This window comes from Melozone crissalis, unplaced genomic scaffold (genome assembly GCF_028551555.1).
Source record: "Melozone crissalis strain CALT ecotype California unplaced genomic scaffold, PUWL_Pcris_2 ptg000063l_1, whole genome shotgun sequence".
Taxonomy (NCBI): Eukaryota; Metazoa; Chordata; class Aves; order Passeriformes; family Passerellidae; genus Melozone; species Melozone crissalis.
Window position 1 is genome coordinate 2,994,238 of NW_026535841.1, and position 21,184 is coordinate 3,015,421.

Sequence of the window (21,184 nt, forward strand, 5' to 3'; positions counted from 1 at the left end):
CCCGCTCCCTGCTCCTCTCCCACGCCAGCGGGCGCTGGGAGAGCCAGCGCGGCGTTCCTGATTTACAGCACTCCACTGGAACATGCTCGGGATCCTAATGGAGCTCCCGGCTCCGTGCGGGGCTCCAGGGCCGGCCCGTGGGACTCCAGACCGGCCCCAGGGGCTCCGGGCTGGCACAGCGAGCTCCAGAGCCCAGAGAAGCCAACCCCGAGGGGTGCCCACCCCTCCCAGGGAGACCCTCGGGCACACTCTCTGCCGGCTGCCAGGGTGGGCAGGCACGGCCACCGCCCCGACCCCGGCTCCAGGGAAAAGCCTGGAGGGCCGAGCCTGGAAGCAATGCTAGAAAAACAAGGAAAAAAAAGCTGGAAAACCCAGGAAAACAAAGTGTCAGGAGGAGGATGAACGGCTGCAAAGCTAGAGAACATCACAGAGTCCGTGGGCAGCCGGCCCCGAGTCCGTGGGTGCGCAGGGGCCGCAGCGGCGGCGGCTCCGGGGCGATCCCGGCTCCGGTCGGGCCCCGGCGGGCGGAGCAGCGGCGACACCGAGCGGCTCCTCCCTAGAGCTCCTCGAAGAACGCCACACGGGACTTGGTGCTCTGCAGGGTGAGCTGCAAGAGAGCAGAGCGCGATCAGGGGGCAGCCCCAGCTCCCACAGCGCTCCCGGCAGGGAGCTGTGCCCGGATCCTTCGGGAAACACCGGGAATGTGGAAGCCCGGGGGTGCAGAAGCCGGGGGTCGTGCAGCCCCCACCACAGCAAGCACAGCCCGAGGGAAAGCGGGGACAGAGATTCCACCAAGGTCACTGGCACGGCTGAGGCTTCCAGGAATGGAATACAGGGGAGGCTGATCCAAGGAGCCAGTCCTGGGCCCTGACAAGGAGAACATCGAGGGATCTTGGGAAGCTGGAGGAGAAACAACTCAGTGTGCTGGGGGAGAACCCACAACTCTGAGAGCCACCAGACACGTGTCCCCTCTGTCCCCAAACAGGGCCCATCCTCTCCATGCTCACATCCAGCCCCATCCCACCACCTGTGATCCATGCAGCCACCCTGGGATCTCATCCCATCCCACCCCATCCATCCATCCTGCCACAGGACAGAGCTGGAGAGCCCTCGCTGCCAGGGCTGTCCTTGCAGGCTCTGCAGGACTCAGAAACCCTTTGAAGCCCTTGGGAACACTTGGGAACCTTGGAAACCCTTGGGAACCTTTGGGAACACTTGGAAACCTTGGGAACCCTTGGGAACCTTTGGGAACCCTTGGGAACCCTTGGAAACCCTTGGGAACCCTTGGGAACCTTTGGGAACCCTTGGAAACTCTTGGGAACCCTTGGGAACCCTTGGAAACCCTTGGGAACCTTTGGGAACCCTTGGGAACCCTTGGAAACCCTTGGGAACCCTTGGAAACCCTTGGGAACCTTTGGGAACCCTTGGAAATCCTTGGGAACCTTTGGGAACCCTTGGAAACTCTTGGGAACCCCTGGGAACCCTTGGGAACCTTTGGGAACCCTTGGGAACCCTTGGGAACCCTTGGGAACCCTTCCACAGCCATCCCACAAACAATACCCCAAGTGCAGCCTGAGCCCACTTGCTGAGGGGCCAAAGAAGATAAAAGAATCCTCAGTGGTGGGGAAGAAATCCCAGGATTTACAGGCAGCCACCCAACAGAGTGCAGCAGCACAAGTGCCACCTTCCAGCAGCTGCTGGATCACCAGGAGTTTGCCAGAGCACGGGCTGATTGCCAGGGCTCTGTTTCAGCTGGATTAAGCACGGTGCCTTCCTGGGAATGCCGGTTTTGCTGGAACAGGAGCCCTGGGATCACCTTACAGTGAGCTAAACCCCTCAATGGAGCAGTCAGGCGCTTTCCCCCCCTCCCTGCTTCTCCCCCATGGCTTTTCCTCAGTAATTCCCTCTCAGCTCTAATGCCAGTCAGAAAAAAAAAATCTGTATTGCAGAGGAAATTTCTACAGGGGCTTAATAATCTTTTTTGGCAGCAGCTTCCAGGCCAGGGCTGACTCTGCTCGTCCTCAGCATCCCCCTGGCTGGAAGGTGGGTGAGGTGGGACAGGGATTCTGTGTGACACAGGCTGTGGTTTTCCTCTCTAAGGCTGGACAGGGAAAATAAAAAGGAGCAGAGAGGCCCAGGCTGCTGCCAGACCCACTGCTGGGGCCACCTGACAGGAACCCCATTCCTGGAAGTGTTCCAGGGCCTAAAGGGGCTCCAGGAGAGCTGGAGAGGGACTGGGGACAAGGGATGGAGGGACAGGACACAGGGAATGGCTCCCAGTGCCAGAGGGCAGGCATGGATGGGATATTGGGAATTGGGAATTGTTCCCTGGCAGGGTGGGCAGGCCCTGGCACAGGGTGCCCACCCTGGATCCCTGGCAGTGCCCAAGGCCAGGCTGGACAGTGGGAGCAGCCTGGGACAGTGGGAGGTGTCCCTGCCATGGCAGGGGTGGGATGAGATGAGCTTGATGGACCCTCTCAACACAAACTATTCCATGATTCCATTATCTACCTGCCTCCAAATCCATCCCCTCTGCAGCCTGGCTGGGGAACCAGAGCCTGGCACCCCCCCAGCCCACAGGAGCTCCCTCCTTCCCAGCACAGCAAGGGGAGTTCCCTGTGGATCACCCTGGCAAAGCTGCAGCTGCTGATGGAGCACAGGAGGATGTTCCCCTCAGGCTTACCAAGGAATCCAACTGTTCCAAGCCTGGCTCTCTGCTGAAGCTGCACACTGCTCTCCATTAACCCCCCACATGTTTTGGGGGTCCTGGGGTACCCCCAAGGGCGGCCTGAGCCCAAAGCTGTGCCTGCCTCAGGCTGGAGGTTTGGGAAGCAGGAGGAGGCAGAGCTCCAGCAGAGCTCTGGAGCATCCAGCACGGGCACAGGGGGCAGGGAGAGATGCAGCCCTGCTCCTTGGCTGGATGCTCTCATCCACAACATCCAAAGGCTCCTAGAGAGCCTCAGTGGAACCTTTTTAACCCATCCAGGGAATGTGAGGCATGGGAAGAGCAGCCACACAGGGAGCCAGAGCAAAGGTGGGTCTGGAGGAGATGGGACCCCATGGAGAGGAGGGAGCACAGAGTTCCCAAGAGGGCTGTGCCCTGTGGGTCACTGGCTCCCAGCAGTGCCCAGATTTTGCCACCTGAAAGGAAAACACCACAGGGATTCCTCCTGGCAGGGTGTCCAGAGCAGCTGGGGTGCCCCTGGATCCCTGGCAGTGCCCAAGGATGGCGCTTGGAGCAACCTGGGACAGTGGAAGGTGTCCCTGCCATGGCAGGGGTGGGACAGGACAGGTTTCAAGGTCCCTTCCAATGAGGACCAGGACCAGGACCAGGATCAGGGCTGCCCAGCAGCTCCAGGCAGCTGCCTCCTCGCATCTGACTACTCCAGAACCACCTGAGAGGAAACCAGGGCTGCTCTTTACTACTCCCTGACTCTCCACTCCCCATGCCAGGGGGGAAAACTCCCCCCAGCCCTTTTTCCCTCTTCTGTTGCTGTTTGCCTCACTGTGGAGCACAGGCAGGGCTATCCTTGGGAGCACCACACACACCAGTCCCAGGGATGCACTGGGGGAGCTCTGGGGCCATCCTGACTCATCCCAGGGAGTGCCTTGGGGGCAGGAGGAGCCAGTGGGCACAGGGAGCTCTCTGCAGTGAAACCCCACTCCCTCAACTGCTCTTCCTTTCTTTTCTGCACTGGGATGTGAAAGCAAAGGGGAGAGCACCACCCTGTGCTGGCCTCTCCATCATCTGTTGGGGGGCAAGCCTCCAACACCTCCAAAATCTCTCTGCAGTCTCCACATCCCCTTCTGGCCAGGCGAGCAGAAATAAATATCCCTCCCCGTAGCGTAACGCTGTGCAGGGTGATTAAGAGGGAGTTACATCCTCGTCAGTGCGGAGAAAAGGAAAAAAAAAATTGATTTACAAGCAGTATTATGATAATCTCCTTCCTGCAGGAGGGAGGGTGGGCTCCCCGTGCTCTACCAGAGCCATCAAGGAAAATTTAGAGGGAGAGAGAGGCAGCGCAATTAAGCGGCCTGAGCTCAGAATGAATCAAGATCTCAGGAAGGGGAGAGAGGGAAGAGTCCTGCTCCCTGCATTCCTGCACTGGGGCTCCTCTGAGCCTGCTGCTCCCCAGGGCTGCTGGGCTGATTTGATTTAGGCAACACAAACAAACCAAAGCAGCCCAGTAAGTGGCTGGCAGGCACAGGGAGGTTGGAGCAGGTAACCCAATAACTGCAGGCACAGCAAACCCAACCCAGGGAAACCCCCAAGGCCCCTGTGAGCCCCCAGAGTGGGGCAACAGGGAGGGGCTGCAACTCACACCAACCAGCCCCCAGGTTTCCCCCAGCAGGGAGAGGTTTCAGATGTCTCATTTCCTTGTTTACCCTGCAGTATGGCCAGGCTGGAGGAGAGGGGGACCTGTGCCACCCTCACCCTGTGTGATGCCAAGATGTTTTTTTCCTGCTGCTGTGAAGATCTACAGTCCTTGCTAATCACCACCCAGTGCTCCACACACTAAATCCTCTTTATTCCCCACTGGTGCCTGTCCCCATCCCTGCCCACTCCCCAGCCCCACCGGCCAGGTGGACCTCTCAATTCCCACTGTGTCACTTTTGAACCCAAAGCCTGTTTTCCTGTGATTCTTCCCATTTCCCTCCCTCTCCTCTCTGCCTCCCACGCTGCCGTTTATTCTCTCCCGAGCACAACTGTCCCCCAGCCCCCGACGCTTTGATGAGCCCATTTGAAAGGAGAAGATGACGCTCCATGTGAAGGAAACGCTTTTCAAAGGCTGCCACAGAAATAGCTGATAGGCCTGACGTTTCCTACTTTCCTCTTGCTCCTTGTAAACAAGGAAAAGAGGCTGCTGTGTCCCAGTTTAACTGCCTGGGAGTTTCACTTCCCAGCTCCGAGGAGAACTGGGAGGAAAAGGAGCCTGGAAGGGATGTGGTCTGGCACACGTGGGGGTGTCTGGGCAAGAGCCACGTGGGATGAGCCTCTGTCTCCTTCTGCATTTGGAAAATGTGTATCCCAGAGCTGCTCTGCCCACTGGGTGTCTCCTGGCTCCCACCTGCACCCAGCCAGGTGCCAGGCTGAGTGAGAAGCTGGCAGCCTCATTCGTCCTTTCCAACTTCACAGCTCTCAAGGAAATGGGAAACGCCGGCACTGCTGCTCCTGGGAAGTCCCTTGCTGGTGGTGTGCCTGTTCTGCCTTCCCTTTCCAGCTGGGGTTGGGTCACACAGCCCTGCAGGAGACTGAGGAGCCTCATCCCTGTCCCACATCCACAGGGAAGGATGGCAGCTGTGTCCCACCAGGCTCCCTCCTCTTGTCCTGCCCAGAGCATTCCTTGTGCTGGTCCCTGCTCTCTGCAAGGGGCACATCCTCCTTCTCCCAGCAACCTACTGGGGCAGAACAGACCTGATCCAGGGAATCTGCAGCTCCAGAAGGGAGAGATGAGGAAGGGAGTGGCCAGGAGGTGACAGGGACCCCACAGGAATTGTGAAGTCCTCAAGGGACACGTTTCATTGATCCCTAGCACACTGCTCACCCGGTGCAGGTGGAAAATAGAGAAAACTTCTGCCCCAGTGCCAGCCTCCCAAAATCCTTCCACCTGTCCAGATGATGAAGGAGCCTTGTGACATGTGGGGGTGGCACACACTGTCTGCATGATGAGACACTCAGGCAGCAGTGCCATCACCAGCCACCAGTGTCCTCACAAGGACAGACCACAGCCAATCCCAAAGGTGGCAGGAGGGAAGGCAAGGCTGCAGAAATCCCTGTGGCTCTGCCCCACTCACCCTTCTGTGCTTCCAGCTGGGAACTGTTCATTGGCTAAATCCAAAGGGGACCTTAAAACTCATCCAGTCCCACTCCCTGCTATGGGTAGGGACACCTTAGATTATACCAGGCTGCTCCCAGCCCCAGTGTCCAGCCTGGCCTTGGGCACTGCCAGGGATCCAGGGGCAGCCCCAGCTGCTCTGGGCACCCTGTGCCAGGGCCTGCCCACCCTGCCAGGGAACAATTCCTAATTCCCAATATCCCATCCATCCCTGCCCTCTGGCACTGGGAGCCATTCCCTGTGTCCTGTCCCTCCATCCCTTGTCCCCAGTCCCTCTCCAACTCTCCTTTAGGCACTAGGAGGGGGACCTTAGAGCCATCTCTCTCCAGCCTGAACACCCCAGCTCAGATCTCCAAGTGTCTCCACAATGATCATTATCCAAGCCAAGGGCAACACTGCACTGCATCCAGGATCAGAGCCAGGGAAGGAGCCAGCAGGATCCCCAGGGCCCCAAAAGTGATGCTCTGGGATTGAGCTGAAGCCCTGGAGAAGCTGCTCTCAGCCACGTGAGAGCCTGGCAGGAGAGGCTGAGGCTGCCTGTGGAAGGACCAGAGGCTCAAGCACAAAGCTGCTTGTCTGGGAACAGGCGTGGAGATTTGCTCCTTGCCTGGATACTTCAAAGGGCTTAAATCCCAGTAAATAAGCATGACTGTGCAAGAAGAAAGCAAGTGGAATCAAAGACCTGATTGTGTTTTAGCAGCCTGTCCTGGGAGCTTTCCTGCAGCGGAGGAGATGAGGAAGAAGTGGGTTTTTCACCCTTTAGCACAGACTAAGTGACAAACCCTCCTGAATCGGAGCCAGCTGGAGCCACAGCACCAGCCCACGGCAGGGAGCTACGGAGAAGGGAGAGCAGCTTCCAGATGAGGTGTCTGTGCTGTGCCCACAGAGCTCATAAAAAGGGATTAGCATGTTAACCACGTAATTAAACATGAAAAACTTCGCAGGCGCCTTCAAAGGCAGGCGCCAAACCCCAGAGGTCACACTGCAGCGCTCACTGTGCAGATGCTTTAATTATGGGGGCTCCTCCTGGGCACTGCAGCTCTCCCAGCTGCTGGCAGAGTCTTCCTACAAACTGCCAGGGCTTCATTTCACCTCCTTGTGCTGTGGCCACAAGCGGATTTCACCCCAAATTTCACAGAGCTCTTCAAGCCAGGTGGGATGGGATAACGTGTTTCATCCACAGCCAGTCTGTGTGGAAATATCCAACACCTCCCCCAGACTGGCCCAGACCTGCAGGGTCACCCCTTTTAGCCTCTTCCCCATGGAACTGTTCAACAATGAGAGCAGCCTGTTTTGGGAACACCTGCAGCTCCTCAGAGCTGGCACAAACCCCAAACTCCAGGGATTTACAGCCTCTGGAATGGCTGGTGCAGTGAAGAACAGCACAGCCTTGTGCTGAGTTCTCCTGGGTAAAACAACCTCCTGCCTCTGCTCCCGAGCTCCAGAGGTGCTGGGGAATTGCTCAATCTTTTCCAAAAGCATTTCCCACCAGCTCTGCCATCTGAGTGTGGTATCCCAGTACTTCCCTGAGTGCCACCGACTCCAAGCTCCCAAAACCCTGTGGCTGTGCAAGAACTTTGCCCCAGGGCAGAGCAGGAAAGCTTCCCCAAACTCATCCTCCCGAAGGAGGGAGTGGATGCTCAGCACATCCAGCCTGCAGACTGAGGGCAAATCCTTGGAGGAAAGCAGGCTCCAGGAATAAGAGACGTGGCATTAACAGAGCAGGACTCCCTGGGCAGGAGGTGGTGAGGGACAGGCAGAGGCAGTGCAGGGAGAAGGACAACTCCTGTCCCCAGGTGTGCTGGTGACCTTCCCCTGGCACAGAGCCACCTGCAGACACCAGTTGTCCTCAATCCTCTGCTTTACCTTCCTGGGATGCTTCCCCAACAGGCAGAGCATCCTCGTGCTGCTCGGCTCCGAGACGGAGCTGTGCATTTTTAGCCCGTTTTGACAGCGTTGGAAACAGAGATTATTGCGTTTAGCTGTTTGTTTGGGGTATTTTTTTTTACATCCTGAATTTCTTTCTGCAACAAACAAGGCGGGAAGGTGCTGGTTTACTTCATTAAAGCAATCTTCAAAGGCTGCCCTGCACCTCCGATAGATTCCCAACCACCGGTGCAAAAACAGGCGCGCTGAATTATTAAAGTGCCTCTACCTGAACTCCCCCTCTGAGGTTGCCAACACAATTTCTGCCAAGAAAGCTTCCCAGCACGGAGGACCAGGTGTAGGAACAAGTGCAGAGAGGCTGGGAGTGCTCCTGAGGGAGGGAGAGCCAGGCTGGACGGGTGACCACGGGCAGCCGGTGCCGCTGGAGCGCAGGCAAGCTCATGCACGGGTTAGTGCCACAGCCAGACCCCAGCACCCCAGGCAGAGTACCTTGGAATAACCTACTTGGAATTCTCAAATGCAGATAGGTCTTCTGCCCTGGGCTTGAGGCTAAACCAGCAAAATAAAACGAACAACAAATAATAATAATAATCCCCGTGTGTGTGATACGAGGGCAGGGGATCTGTGGGATCTTAGGGCTTGCCTGGAGCAACCAGCAGCTTCCAGGTGAGGCAGAGGGTTGGTGCCATTGAAGTATTGCTGGACTGATATCCCATTCCCAGTGCCCTGTGTTTCCTTGCCTTCACCACAGCTAAGACAAAAGCCCTGCTGACCTCCCTGAGCAGAGCAGGCTGTAATTTCCCTCTGATGTCTCCACTAATAGTCTATTATTTGGGAACCTTTGCTCCGTGCTGAGATGCAGCAGCCGGGCAGCCCCCGCTGCCTCCGGAAGGGAGGGGACAGGACAAGACTCCATCTTCAAAGGAGGCAAAGTGACAGCACTGTGACAAGCCCTGACAGACACAGTAATGATGGCCCAGCCACCCTCTTTAAGGGAGACAAATGGGACCATCAGCTCTCTATGAACTCCTCTCTGTCAGAAGTGAAAATTTAGCAGTTTTTGTTTAAACCAAGGACTTGGAACACAGAGACAAATCCTTCCCAAACCTACTGGGAGCAGAAACGCCTCCAGATTCTACAATGACAAAAGGGGTTGTGAAGATTTTTATTTTCTCTGCTCTAGTGTGACAGGAACCTGAATAGCTCCAGGCCAGCACGGGGAAGCTGGCGAGTGAGCCCCGCTAGATTCATTTTCCTGCCCCAATTCAGTGATCACAAACTCCCAGCCACCAAAGTCGGCAAGAACTGATATTCCCAAATCCTTTCAGACATAACTTCTGGCTGGGAGTAGTAAAGAGAGTAGAAATTGTTTTTCAAGCCTGCAGTTGTTACCACAGCCTGGATTTCCGAGTCCTTCACGAGGACAGCTGCCAGCAGAAAGCCAGCCAGGAAAAGCCTTTGCAAGGAAAAAGCCTTTGCAGGTGAGTGGGGCTGACCACCACCATCCAAATCCATCATGGATGTGCCTCCAGCCCCTCGTTACAGAGCCCAGCACTGAGGCAAAGGAAGAAGATGGGATGTAGAAGATTTTTGGCTCAATTTTTGGCTGAAGTTCCTCAGGTCAGCCCCACTGCAGGAGGCAGGTGGCTCCAGGGAGCAGAGGTCTCACACCCCCTGCCAGCAAAGGCTTTGCTGTTAGTGACTGAAGCTGCACTACAGGTTTCTCTAGAGAGATTAAAAGAGAGGAAGAGCTTTTGGCTTTTTCCACTGAGAGCTCCTAAGCCAGGAGTATTTGTGCCCTCATTATTCACCAGACAAGCTCAGTGTTCATACAGAACAGCTGCAACAGGCAGAGAGGGCTTTTCCTGTTCACTGGGGATGCAGAGCCCTTCCAGCAACATCCTTGTACAGCTTTTAAGGTTCAGAAAGACCTTCAGCCCTGGAGACCCTCACATCCCTTCCCACAGCCCTGGAGAGCCCAGGCTGGGTCAGGACACCAGGACCACCAGAAGCTGCAATTCTCTGATCAAAGCTGAGCAGCTGGGGAAGAAAGCCTAGATCCAACAATTTTATTATCAAAAGCAGGACGATTTTAGGGTTCTTTTTAAAGGGTTTCATCAGGGGGGATACAAACTGGGGCCTTCTGATACCTTTTTAATAGTGTTGTGCTTGCTGTTGCCCCGGCTGGAGTTCTCGTTGTGCAAAATATCCAGAGCTGTCTCCCTCTCCTTGAGCTTCAGTGCCTCAATTTCTGTCTTCAGCTCGTTGAGCTGCTCCTGCAGGTGCTTGCTCCTCTCCATGTACTCCACCCTAAAACACACACACAGAACAGCCCTGGGTTAGCACTGACCAGCTGCACCTGCTGATGTGACACCTGATAACAGAATTATAACAGAATTATAACAGGAACAGCTTTTCTTCATTATTTTTAGCGTGTGGAACTGATGATATCAGTTTATAGCACACAGTGAGCTACTCAGAGCAATTATTTGTTCCTTATTAAAGGGGACCCAGACAGCCAACCCAGCAATAAAAGTGTAAGTTATATTATTATTATACAAAATTAAACCCAAGCTGGGTGGTATTTTTAAGCCTCCCTATTTGCAAGTGAAGCTGACAGAGGTTTACACCACACAGTGGTTTAAACAGCTACTCAGGAGAGCTCTACACCCCTGCACCCCTTCCCAAAGCTGCTCCACAACCCAAATCCACAAATCTTTCCATGAAGAAGGACCCTGATGTAGTGACTTGTCATGTTTTAGAGGGATTTGGCTCATAAACTGTGTGGAGGCAAGTGCTGTCCCCAAAATATCAGGGATCTTGTAGACACAGAGCACCCCTGGCACAGAGAAAGTCTCCCAAAAAAAAGCAAGAAAGGGAAAAAAACCAACCCCCAAAGCCAGCATTCCCAGGACTCGTCCTGAACTGCCTTCACAAAGAAAAATCAACCAGAAAAATCACCCCATGAGTTTTGTAGCTGTGATTAACCCCCTGAGCCAGGTCAGAGGGCCAGCAGGGTAACAGGAACCCTTTCCAGTGCCAAAATTTGTAAAGAGGTTTATCCCAGCACCCACGGAAAGAGAACAGCCCCAGAGAAGACAGAAAAAGCATCCTATTGCTTTCAGCATTTGGCAGAGGCAGCTCTCCCAGCTCAGGAGAGCAGGATGACCTAGATAGCAACCTGGGTACAGAACCAGGAATTATCCTGTTATTTTCAGCTTCTATCTTTTTCCTTCTGGCTTTGGGAAAAGTTTTCAGAAGTTCTTAATCTGTCTCTAGGTCTGTGATTTCATACACAGGAAAGGGCACTGAGCAGAGGCAAAGCAAAGCAGCCTCTGGGATCCAGGGGTGTCAGGGCAGCCTCGGGAAGTTTTGGCCAGAGCAGGATGACAGAGCCATTGTGGCTTTGATCTATGACCCAATCGATGAACAAAGCACATCATTACTACAGAGATTAAAATCTGATCTGCTTTGATTTCTGCTCAATTGGTAATTTCGAAGGCTACACTTACACCCTCAGGAAAACACAAGATCAAAGCTCATAATCACATCCAAACTTGCTGGCGAACACTTTTTATCCAGGAACGTGACACAAATGCCAAGGAAAAGGGGTTAAAGCCCTCGAGCAGGACCTTAACACACCCCAGCTATCACCAGGGTCCCTGGACACCTGCAAAGCCTCAAGCTCAGGCCTCCAGCACTCAGCCTGCTGTTAACTCTTTCCAGCACCGTGGGCAGTGCCAGCCTGAGCAGGGCCAGGATTCCCACAGGGAGAGGAACTGCCTGGAGCAGGGCCCTGAGCTCACCTGGGAGCAGGTTGGTGACACCAGGTCCCCACCAGGGAAAGGCTCAGCCAGGACAAGCCCAGAGCTGTTCAGGTTGGAAAAGCCCTCTGGGGTTAACAAGTCCAACCACTCCCCAGCACTGCCAAGGCCACCACTGCCCCATGTCCCCAAGTGCCACATCCACATGGCTGTTAAATCCCTCCAGGGATGGGGACTCCAACCCTGCTCTGGGCAGCTGTGCCAGGGCTTCTTCTTTCCAGGAAGAAATTAGCCCAAAATCCACCCTGAGCCTGCCCTGCTGCTTCCTCTGCTCCTGTCCCTGTTCCCTGGAGCACAGCCCGACCCCCCCGGCTGTCCCCTCCTGTCAGGAGCTGTGCAGAGCCACAAGGGCCCCCTGAGCCTCCTTTGCTCCAGGCTGAGCCCCTGCCCAGCTCTCTCAGCCTCTGCTGGGGCTCCAGCCCATTCCCAGCTCCGTTCCGTGCCCTGGACACGCTCCAGCCCCTCCAGGTCTCTCCTGTCAGGAGGGTCCCAGAGCTGCCCCAGCCCTGGAGGTGCCCCAGCAGTGCCAGCTCAGGGCACGGGCACTGCCCTGCTAATGCTGCCACCCCAGGGTGACACAGCCCAGCTGTCCTTGGCCTTCCTGGCCACACCTGGCTCAGGTCCAGCACAAATCCCAGCCCAGCCTGGATTGGATGTGTGCCACATACTTCTCCTTCTCGATTTCCATGGACAGCCTCTTCATGTCTGTATCCTTGAAGTCAAAGGAGAGGCTCTCACTGATGAGGTTGTAGCTTGGCAGGTCAGTGTGCAGTGCTGTGGTACTCGAGTTCATGGACTGCTGAGGAGAGAGCACAAGTTAATCACTCTGGGCCACACAAGGGTCACTACAGCCAATGTTCTGCAATGCTGACGTAAAATCAGAGCAACACTTGAGCCCAGAGTCCTGAGCACAAGGACTCTCCTTGCTCCATTCCCAATTTGCTCCTCAGTTCAAAGCCATTGTTCCTCCAGGATTCTTTGCAGTCCTAAAAGAGGAGACAAAACACCACCTGCCTTCAAAGTCTACTGACAAGACTTGGTAAAATCAAGGCTTTATCACTGCTGTGTCACTTTAAGCTGCCTCTTGGGAGTCATCTGCCTGCTATTTAACATTCATTCAGGTTTATAAAGTTCAAGCTGTGAACAGGGACAATGTAAGAGCCTGTGTGACAGCAGAGTCCTGCACTCCACAGCTCCCCAAAGCCTGAGCAAAGACCAATGTGACCCCAAGGATGCCATTCCAGCAAGGTCCATGGAGATGCACTGACACATTTTTATCTCCTCAGTAATTTACAGCTCCAAAGGTTTAGAAACCACTTCTAGATTCAGCTGGAAACGGAGATAACACAGCAAATCACTCCTGCAACACCTGAGCAAGGATTTGGGACTTTCTTCCTCCTGCAAAATGCTTTGCTATCCCCCAGTGACACACACTGCCAGGCCCTCAGATTTTATCTTCTCCTTAAAAATGACCCTTCTTCCTCTCAGTCAAAAATTCTGTCACACCTCTAACAAATGGGCTCATTAGGAGGAGAGGAAAAGCCTGCTGGAGTCATGGCTCTGCTCCTGCAGCACGCTGGATGAGGTGGCAAACAGGGCACACGTCAAGGGTGGCACAGCAGCATCAGATGGGGCTGAGTCACAACTCTGCCAGCCTGCTCAGCCCTGCCCTGGGGTCTGAGAAATCCAGCCTGGCATCCCAAAGATCCCCCACCTCCCTCCTGGATGCTCCTTCTTGCTTTTAGGGATTCCTGTAAGGAAAACAAAGCGCCCAAACCTGGAATGGCACTGCTGGGTACCTGTTCTAACAAATGACAGTTTGAGCTTCCATTGGCTCTTTCTTTCTCCTATTTGGGGTACTCCAAGCACTGTTTTCAACCAGCTCCTCTTCAGCAAGACCTGCAAGCACTGGGGTGACAGATTTACTCTGCACAATAACCTGCCTCTTCCCTCAGCACCAGCCTGGAATTCACAAACAGCCAGGGCTCCTTCCCAGCTCGGACAAATCTGAGAGGGACAACATTTCATGGAGCAGCAAAGCTGGAACACAAACACCTCGTACAAGCATAAACAAGGAGGTGCCTCAAACTGCACTTGGCCTGGCTGGAGCCTTGCAGGTGAGTTAAGACCCACTTGACAAGGAAAGCCAACTCCTTCCTCCCCCTTTGCTGCTAGCACGGAACAAAGCCGCATTAATTCTGGAGCAGGAGCTGGAAGGGACAGCTCAGTACCTCAATTCCAGTCTCGAAGGAAAGGGGACAGGTCTGCCAAAGCACTTAGCTGATTTAAATACTTGCATCCCATTGACATTCAAGTCCCTTCCCTGTAAGGCACACAGGCGTTCCCAAAGCCCTTCCCACGTGAGGTTCTCCTGTCCCTGCAGCACAGGGGAGCCAGGAGCATCCAAGCCAGTCCACTGGCCTTCAAACAACCTTTAGCTTGGTTTTTTTTCAGTACAAGCTTTGTTGGTTTTTGTTTTTAAAAACTCCCAACAGCAGCAGTAACAGTTGAGCAGGAATTGCAGTTGCTGCAGCCATTAAGGCCTGAGCCAATTCATCAGGGTTGCTACAGCCACTACCTCCCTCTCTTCCCTCAGCACTGCTCTGCCATGGAGCAAGGAAAAAATTGGTGGAGAAGTCAGAGAGCAGCAGGAGTGAGGAAGAGTATGGAAAAAGCAAAGAGTGAGCAGGTTCAGGGCTCTCAAAAGCACAGGATTGATATTTGGAACAAAGCATTTAACAGAATCATGGAATGGTTTGGGTGGGAAGGGAGCTTAAAACTCATCCTGTTCCACCCCTGCTACGGCCAGGGACACCTCCCACTGTCGCAGGGTGCTCCAAGTCCCATCCAACCTGGCCTGGAACATTTCCAGGGATCCAGGGGCAGCCACAGCTTCTCAGGGTATCCTGTGCCAGGCTCTCCCCACCTTCACAGCCAGGAATTCCTGCCCAATATCCCACCCATCCCTGCCCTCTGGCAGTGGGAGCCATTCCCTGTGTCCTGTCCCTCCATCCCTTGTCCCCAGTCCCTCTGCAGCTCTCCTGGAGCCCCTTCAGGCCCTGCAAGGGGCTCTGAGCTCTCCCTGGAGCCTTCTCCTCTCCAGGTGAGCACCCCCAGCTCTCCCAGCCTGGCTCCAGCCCTTGCAGCATCTCTGCTGCCTCCTCTGGGCTCTCTCCAGCAGCTCCAGGTCCCTCCTGTGCTGGGACCCCAAATCTGGATGCAGCTCTGCAGGTGCAGAGGGACAGAATTCCTGTTGCAGATTCCCTGCCATTAGCAACAATCCTGGGCAGCTCTCTCAGCAGGTGCTGTTATCTCTAATCCAGGGCCATGGGGTGATAAAAGGGACAGGGAGCTTTTCCATATGTGTTCCCTGACCTGGAACAAACTGCAGAGCCCTGTTCCTGCACTCCAGCAGTTTCCTGCCATTAAGAGGAAAGCAGCACAGCAGCAGCATCCCTTGAATCCCTCTGGAATACAGACAGGGAGGATCCAGAGGGAGCACAGAGCAGGTCAGGAGGGTTCCCCTGCAGGCAAAGCTCCTCCTGGTGCTGCCACTGCTTTTATTTTGGGCAAGCCCAAAGCAGGCACTTCCAGCTCCCACAGGATCAGAGAGGAGGTGGCTGCCTTTAGCTGGCACCTGAAGGGCACTGAGGGAGGCAGAGATTTGCAGCCAAGTCCGTAAGGAATGAGTCGTTCTCCAAGCCGTGACACTCACATCCACATCTCACTTCTCATGCATCACCTACCAGTGACATCATAAAAGCAGCCTGGGCTTCAAGGACTAAAAAGACACTGAAACAAGCTTTGGAGAGCCAGGATTGGAGATTAGAAAGTTGAAAAGTATATATATTTAACTGTTTCTTTAGCTTTTTCTGCAGCACAGAGGTAGGTCAGGGATTGGATTCCATCTCTGAAGGGTTTTTTCCAAACTAAATGACTCTACATCCATCCACTCCCTCCTTCCTCTCTTGCTCTTGTGAAGTCCTGCTGAGTTCCCAGTGTCAGGGGATGATAGCACAAGGCTGGGACCATGGAAAAGAACAAGCCCAATGTTAGAGCCCCATTCAGGAAGAGAAAAGTTGGAATCCTGCACTGTTCATCACAGCTGAGGAACTCAAGTCTCCCAAAACCAGCTTTCAAAACAGGGTCCTCCCATGTGCTGGCAATCCAGGGAGTGTAACAGAGGATGGAAGAGCCCAGCAAGGTGTTTTCACCTGGATATGGACATGCTGGGCACACCAGGCTCCTTCTGACCTTGAAAACAGCAGCCAGGGAGTGTGTGCAGCACACTCATCCCTCATCCCAGGGCTGGGAGAGGGGCAGGAGGAACAGCACCTGCATGAGGAGACCCTGCCACCAAAATGGGGAGGAAAAAAGCATTTCCCTTCCCAGCAGGCACTGGCAGCGTGTCTGGAAGGCCAGGGCTCTTTAGGGAAGGCAGAGGACACAGCCCCATGTGTCTGGAAGCAGCAGCTCTGCCTCCAGGCATCAGATGCAGCTGGAGGGGTGGAGCTGAGCTCCATGCAATCCCACAACATTCCCCTAATGAGGCTCTAATTCCTCAGGAACAGAGAGCAGAGCCACCCAGCTGCTCCCCTGTGCAGGGATTTCAGCACAAGGGCTTCGAGCTGGGCTCTGCTGGTTTCACTAAGGATGGACATGAAAACATGAGGGAACAGGGTGTGCAAGGGCTGCCCAAATCCCACACTGCTCAACGAGGACAAGTGTCTCCCTATGCACAAGTCAAAGCCAGAATTAAGGAGCTGGTGCATCCCAGAATTCCAGTGACTTGTAAAAGAAGGAGCACTCCAAAGCTGGGCTTTATCCAGCACTCACTTGACTGAGTGTCCCAGAGCTGAGAGCACCTGATTATTTTCCATCACTGTTATTTTTAACAGCTTCCAAATATTCTTGCAGTGAACTCCAGGGAATTGGGATGAAAAGTTGCTCCATCTCAACCCCTCTCCAATCTGCTCTTATAAAGTTTCCAGACAAAGGGGGAAGGAGCCTGCAGGTACAAATTCAAACCACAGTGCTGGCCTGTCCATAACTCCCACTCAAGCCTATTCCTGATGCTGCTCCCCTTCCCCCAGGCCAGGAAGGAACAGGTGTGAGCTGCAGGGCTGGAGGCACCTGATGGGGTTTGCAGGCACAATTAGGGAAGCAGAGGAAAAGAACTGCCAGACAAGTCAGAGCATTGGTCATCCAGTCTGGCTTTTCAGTGCCCAGCAGGAACAGGGAGCAGATGCTTCAGAGGAAGGTGTGAAATCCTCTTAATGGACAATTATGGAATAATCTCCCTTCAAGTAAGTTTTTTTCCAGCACATGAAGGTCCAGTTTATGCCCAAAGAATGAATTCCCAGGTTCTGAACAGTGTTTATCCCACCTAACAAGAATAAGGGTATATTTAACCCTATTTTAAAGGTTATGGCTAAGCTGGTGCACTCCACACGTGCTGGCAAAGTGCCTCTGACACGGCTGCTAAATTGGTTTAAAATTTGCTGCTTTAATTTCACCAGCAGCTCCTTTGCTCTTGTAGCAAGAGGTGGGTGGGAAAAAAAAAAAAGAGCATAGTGAAGTTGTGCTGGATGAGATGCAGGGATGAAAAGGGCAAGCACTGCTCAGGATTTCTGAGCAGCCAAGAGACAGCTCAGCCCCCTCCATGATTGGGATGGAGAAGGAGGCTCCTCCAGGCTACACAGGAGGGCAGGGAACTGGGAATTACAACACAGATCTCTCTTACTGTGTAGGAAGACTTGCTGGTGATCTCCAGGAGCTTCTGCTTGGCTCTGCGCTCCGACTCGCGAGCCTCCTGCAGGTCCTGCTTGAGCTGATCAGCCTCCTTTGCCCTGCAAGGACCAACAGGAACAGCAAATGTCAGGCTGCAGAATGAGAGGATGGAGAAGCAGGATCACAGTGTGGAATAGGCAAGAAGAGACAGAGAAGGGCTGAGTTCATCCGAGCAGAAGGGCTGACAGCCAGCAGGCTCTCAGACAGAGAGGAGTAATCAGCTGGAAGGAAACAAGGCTGATCTTTTACTTGCTCACTGCCACATTCACCGTGGGACCTGGGCTTGGGTATCAGGAGGATGGAAACACCAGTTTTAACAAAGAGCAAAGTCTCTGCTCAAGGCTAACCTGGAACAGACCTCATGGTTGGAAAGGAGAATTGAACAACAGAGAGATAAGTAAAGGAGTAAGGAGAAAAAAGGGAATTTAGAGATACCATCCAGAGGAAGAACAACTCCCAGGTGTTATTAACACTGGGGAAAGCAGGGGAGGGTTGCAGAAAGCCCCCAAAAGCAGAGCTGGCTTTTGGAGAGGGAAACCATCTGGGCCAAAGAGCCATTTGCTGTTGGACACACGTGAGAAGCTGAGGGAGGATAACTCAGAGGGATAACTTGAAGGGAGTGGGAAGCAAAGCAGAAGCAGCTGCCAGGTTGTACCCTCTGACCTCCTCTCCGACTCCTCGGCCATTTTCAGTGCCAACATCTCTGCCTCCAGCACCTTCTGCTCCATCAGCCTCTTCTCCTCCTCGGTGCGGATGGCCGTGGCCTTGATGCGCTGCATCTCCTGCTCGGCCTCGGCCGCCTTCTGCGCCAGCAGCTTGGCCTCCTCCTCCGTGATCTGCGCCTTCTCTGCCAGCAGATCCGCCGTCTCCTCCGACCTCATCTGACAATTGCAGGACACAAAGCCGTTAAGCACGGCCAATGTGTCCCCAAATGTGCCCACAGCCCCTGGAGCAGGGCCCCGAGCTGCTGCCTCCGACACGCTCCACAGAATCCCTCCCTTCCCTGAAAGCCGCCAAGGCTGGGATGTGCCCAGGCTCTGTCCCAAATCAGCCTCTTTGTGCTCCTCCCAAGCAGCCCAGCAGGATGAAATGGCTCCATCCAGCCTGCTGCTCACTGGCCACTGGCAGCAGTTTGGGAGTTAGGGCAGTCATAGAGCACTTCCAAAAACGCTTCTGCAGTGGAAAGAGTGAGGAGCAGCTGCAGTGCTTGGGAAATGGCCTCCCAGGGACCTACCAGAGCCTCGTTGGCCATGGTTGCCTCCTCCTTCAGCTGCATCAGCCTCCTCTCCAGCTCATCCCTGGTCCTCTCAGCCTCTTCTCTCATCTGCTTCTCTCGTGCCAGGCACTGTCGCTCCATCTGGGAAAAGGGGATTGGGGAAAATGAGGAGAAGAACACACATGAGAAAGGTTTTCCATGGATGAGAAAGAGTCACAGGTGAGGTCAGGAAAAAGGGATTGGGGAAAGTGAGGAGAAGAAAACACATGAGGAAGTTTTTCCATGGATGAGAAAGAGCCACAGGTGAGGTCAGGGCACTGCTGCCTCCTCTCTGCTTAGTGACAATGGGAACATCCCTGAACCGGGGTGACCTGACCAAAGAACAGAATCATGGCATCACTTAGGCTGGAAAAGACCTCCAAGATCATCAAGTCCAGCTGTTCTCCCAGCACAGCCAAGGCCACCCCTTAGCCATGTCCCCAAGTGCCACATCCACACGTTCTTTTAACCCTTTCAGGGATGGTGACTCCACCCCTGCCCTGGCAGCCTGTTTGATGCTCCCTTGATAACGATTCCCATCCTCTGCTCAGGCTGTCACAGCATGGCCACAGGAGCTGCCTGCAGGTGACAATGTCCCCAGACAGTGCCCTCCTAGGCTGAGTCACAGGCCAGACCAGGACAAGTGGGTCTCAAGATCTCCAGCTTAACACTCTGGAGTTTCTTACAGCAGGGCTGGGCTTAAGGACAGTCTGAGGGCATCTCCCAAACACTGAAGCACATGGCAGGAGACTGAAGGACAAGGATAGCTGCTCCTTTTGATCAGATATCCAACCCAGCATCCTGGAACCTTCACTTCCATTCCTTCAGAGGGAGGTCACACAGAGTACAACCACCTCTGGCAATTCCTGGATAAAACAAACCCTCTCTGTTTGCAGGGTACAGCAATGCTTCTCCAGGAGGAGAAGATCCAAGCCATTAGGACCTGCCAGCTCTTCCCAGAAGATGCTGAGAGGATTGTTGTGCCCAGGGACTGCCTCTTCACTAGCCAAGAGCCCAAGGGAGCCATTGGGCTAATTAACACACTGAGTTTAATTCCTCCAGTCCCACAGGGATGGGGCATTATAAATATCCACACTGCAGCCAGGACAGGAGACCTGCTGGGTTTAATAAGGGAAGGAAGTGAGACAAGCCACATTTCTCTACTCCTTGGACACCAGCTGTGCTCTGAAAGCGGGACGCCCACTGTTCCAACCGTTCTGCTTCCTTCCATTAAAGGTTCCCCTCATCAATTATCATTATGATCTGCATCCCGCTCAGGACTCCCATTAACAAGAACTCCTGATCTAAAAGGACTATTTGCAACCAGTGAATTCTGGGGAGTAGAGAGAAGGGCAGAGAGCACAGTGGTTTGCTCAGGACAGGGCAGCCAGCCCACACAGGAGCCTGACCTCTCCCATGGAGCCCAAGTGCTCTGGATTTGGAAGCTCACTGGAGCCATAAGCTGCTGCTCTCTCCCAGAGCTCTCACCTCTTCCAGCAGCCAAACAAGCACAGGATCTTGGGTGTGGTGTTATCTAAACACATCAAAACTCACACATTGTAAAACTTAAAGATTCATGGAATTGTTCAGGTTGGAAAAGCCCTCTGAGCCCAAGCACAACCATTATCCCAGCACCACTGTGTACTCCACAAAGCCATATCCTTGAGTGCCACATGCACTTCTGAACTCCTCCAGGGATGGTGACTTCATCACTTCCCTGGGCAGCCCATTCCAATGCCTGACCACCCATCCCTGAGGCTGTCAGCACTTGGACACCATGCTGCTCCTTCCAAGGACCTTCTGCTCCACTAAGGACGTGGCTGAGGGAACACAGTGGTGAAGGGTTGATGGCTGGAGGCCTCAGAGTGCTTTTCCAGCCTCAATGGTTCTACAGTGCCAACTCCTCACTGACCAGAGGGATCCCTGTGGGAAACACAAAGTCCCTCTTCCCCAGTGGGGCTTGTAGTGACTCAAGTCCAGACCTCTCCTGCCACTCCATGAGCTACATGAAGGAAAACTGCTTCAGGAGGTGCCTGAAGGACAAGCCACATCCCACCTCCAGCCCAGCTGAGCACCTCAGCACCACACAAGCACCTTGGGAGGTACATGAAGGACAAGACACATCCCATTTCCAGGCTCAGCACCACACAAACACCAAGAGGTGTCTGAAGAACAAACCATGTCCTACCTTCAGCCCAGCTGAGCACCTCAGCACCACACAAACACCAAGAGGTGCCTGAAGAATGAGCCATGTCCTACCTTCAGCCCAGCTGAGCACCTCAGCACCACACAAACACCAAGAGGTGCCTGAAGAATGAGCCATGTCCTACCTTCAGCTTGGCTGAGCACCTCAGCACCACAAAAGGATTGAGAGAGGTGCCTGAAGGACAAACCATGTCCCATTTCCAGCCCAGCTGAGCACCTCCACCCCACACAAGCACCTCTGTGGCCACACTCAAACCCAGTAACACCCAGACCCATGAGCACAAGCCCCTGCTGGGTGCAGTGCCTGCTCTGGCTTCTCCTCCTCTCTACTGGCTTCCCTGCCAAAGGGGCCATTTATATTCCAAGCACCAGTGCTCGGATTAGCT

General features: G+C 54.2%; 1 protein-coding gene across 4 annotated transcripts in view; it reads right to left on the minus strand.

The window, feature by feature from the left end:
* Window positions 1-542: 542 nt before the first annotated feature.
* Window positions 543-21,184, minus strand: part of NF2 (NF2, moesin-ezrin-radixin like (MERLIN) tumor suppressor) — a 46,886-nt gene continuing 26,244 nt past the window's right edge. The window contains exons 11-17 of one of the 4 annotated variants that reach the window (XM_054288551.1): window positions 18,573-18,695; window positions 18,002-18,219; window positions 17,292-17,397; window positions 12,217-12,344; window positions 9,875-10,034; window positions 8,229-8,273; window positions 543-607 (exon numbers count right to left, since the gene is read on the minus strand). In XM_054288551.1, the coding sequence (XP_054144526.1) occupies window positions 8,238-8,273; window positions 9,875-10,034; window positions 12,217-12,344; window positions 17,292-17,397; window positions 18,002-18,219; window positions 18,573-18,695 (771 nt within the window). In that variant the 3' untranslated portion in view covers window positions 543-607; window positions 8,229-8,237. Of the gene's footprint in view, window positions 608-8,228; window positions 8,274-9,874; window positions 10,035-12,216; window positions 12,348-17,291; window positions 17,398-18,001; window positions 18,220-18,572; window positions 18,696-21,184 lie in introns of all 4 variants that reach the window. The other 3 variants (XM_054288550.1, XM_054288548.1, XM_054288547.1) reach the window with 3 other exon arrangements.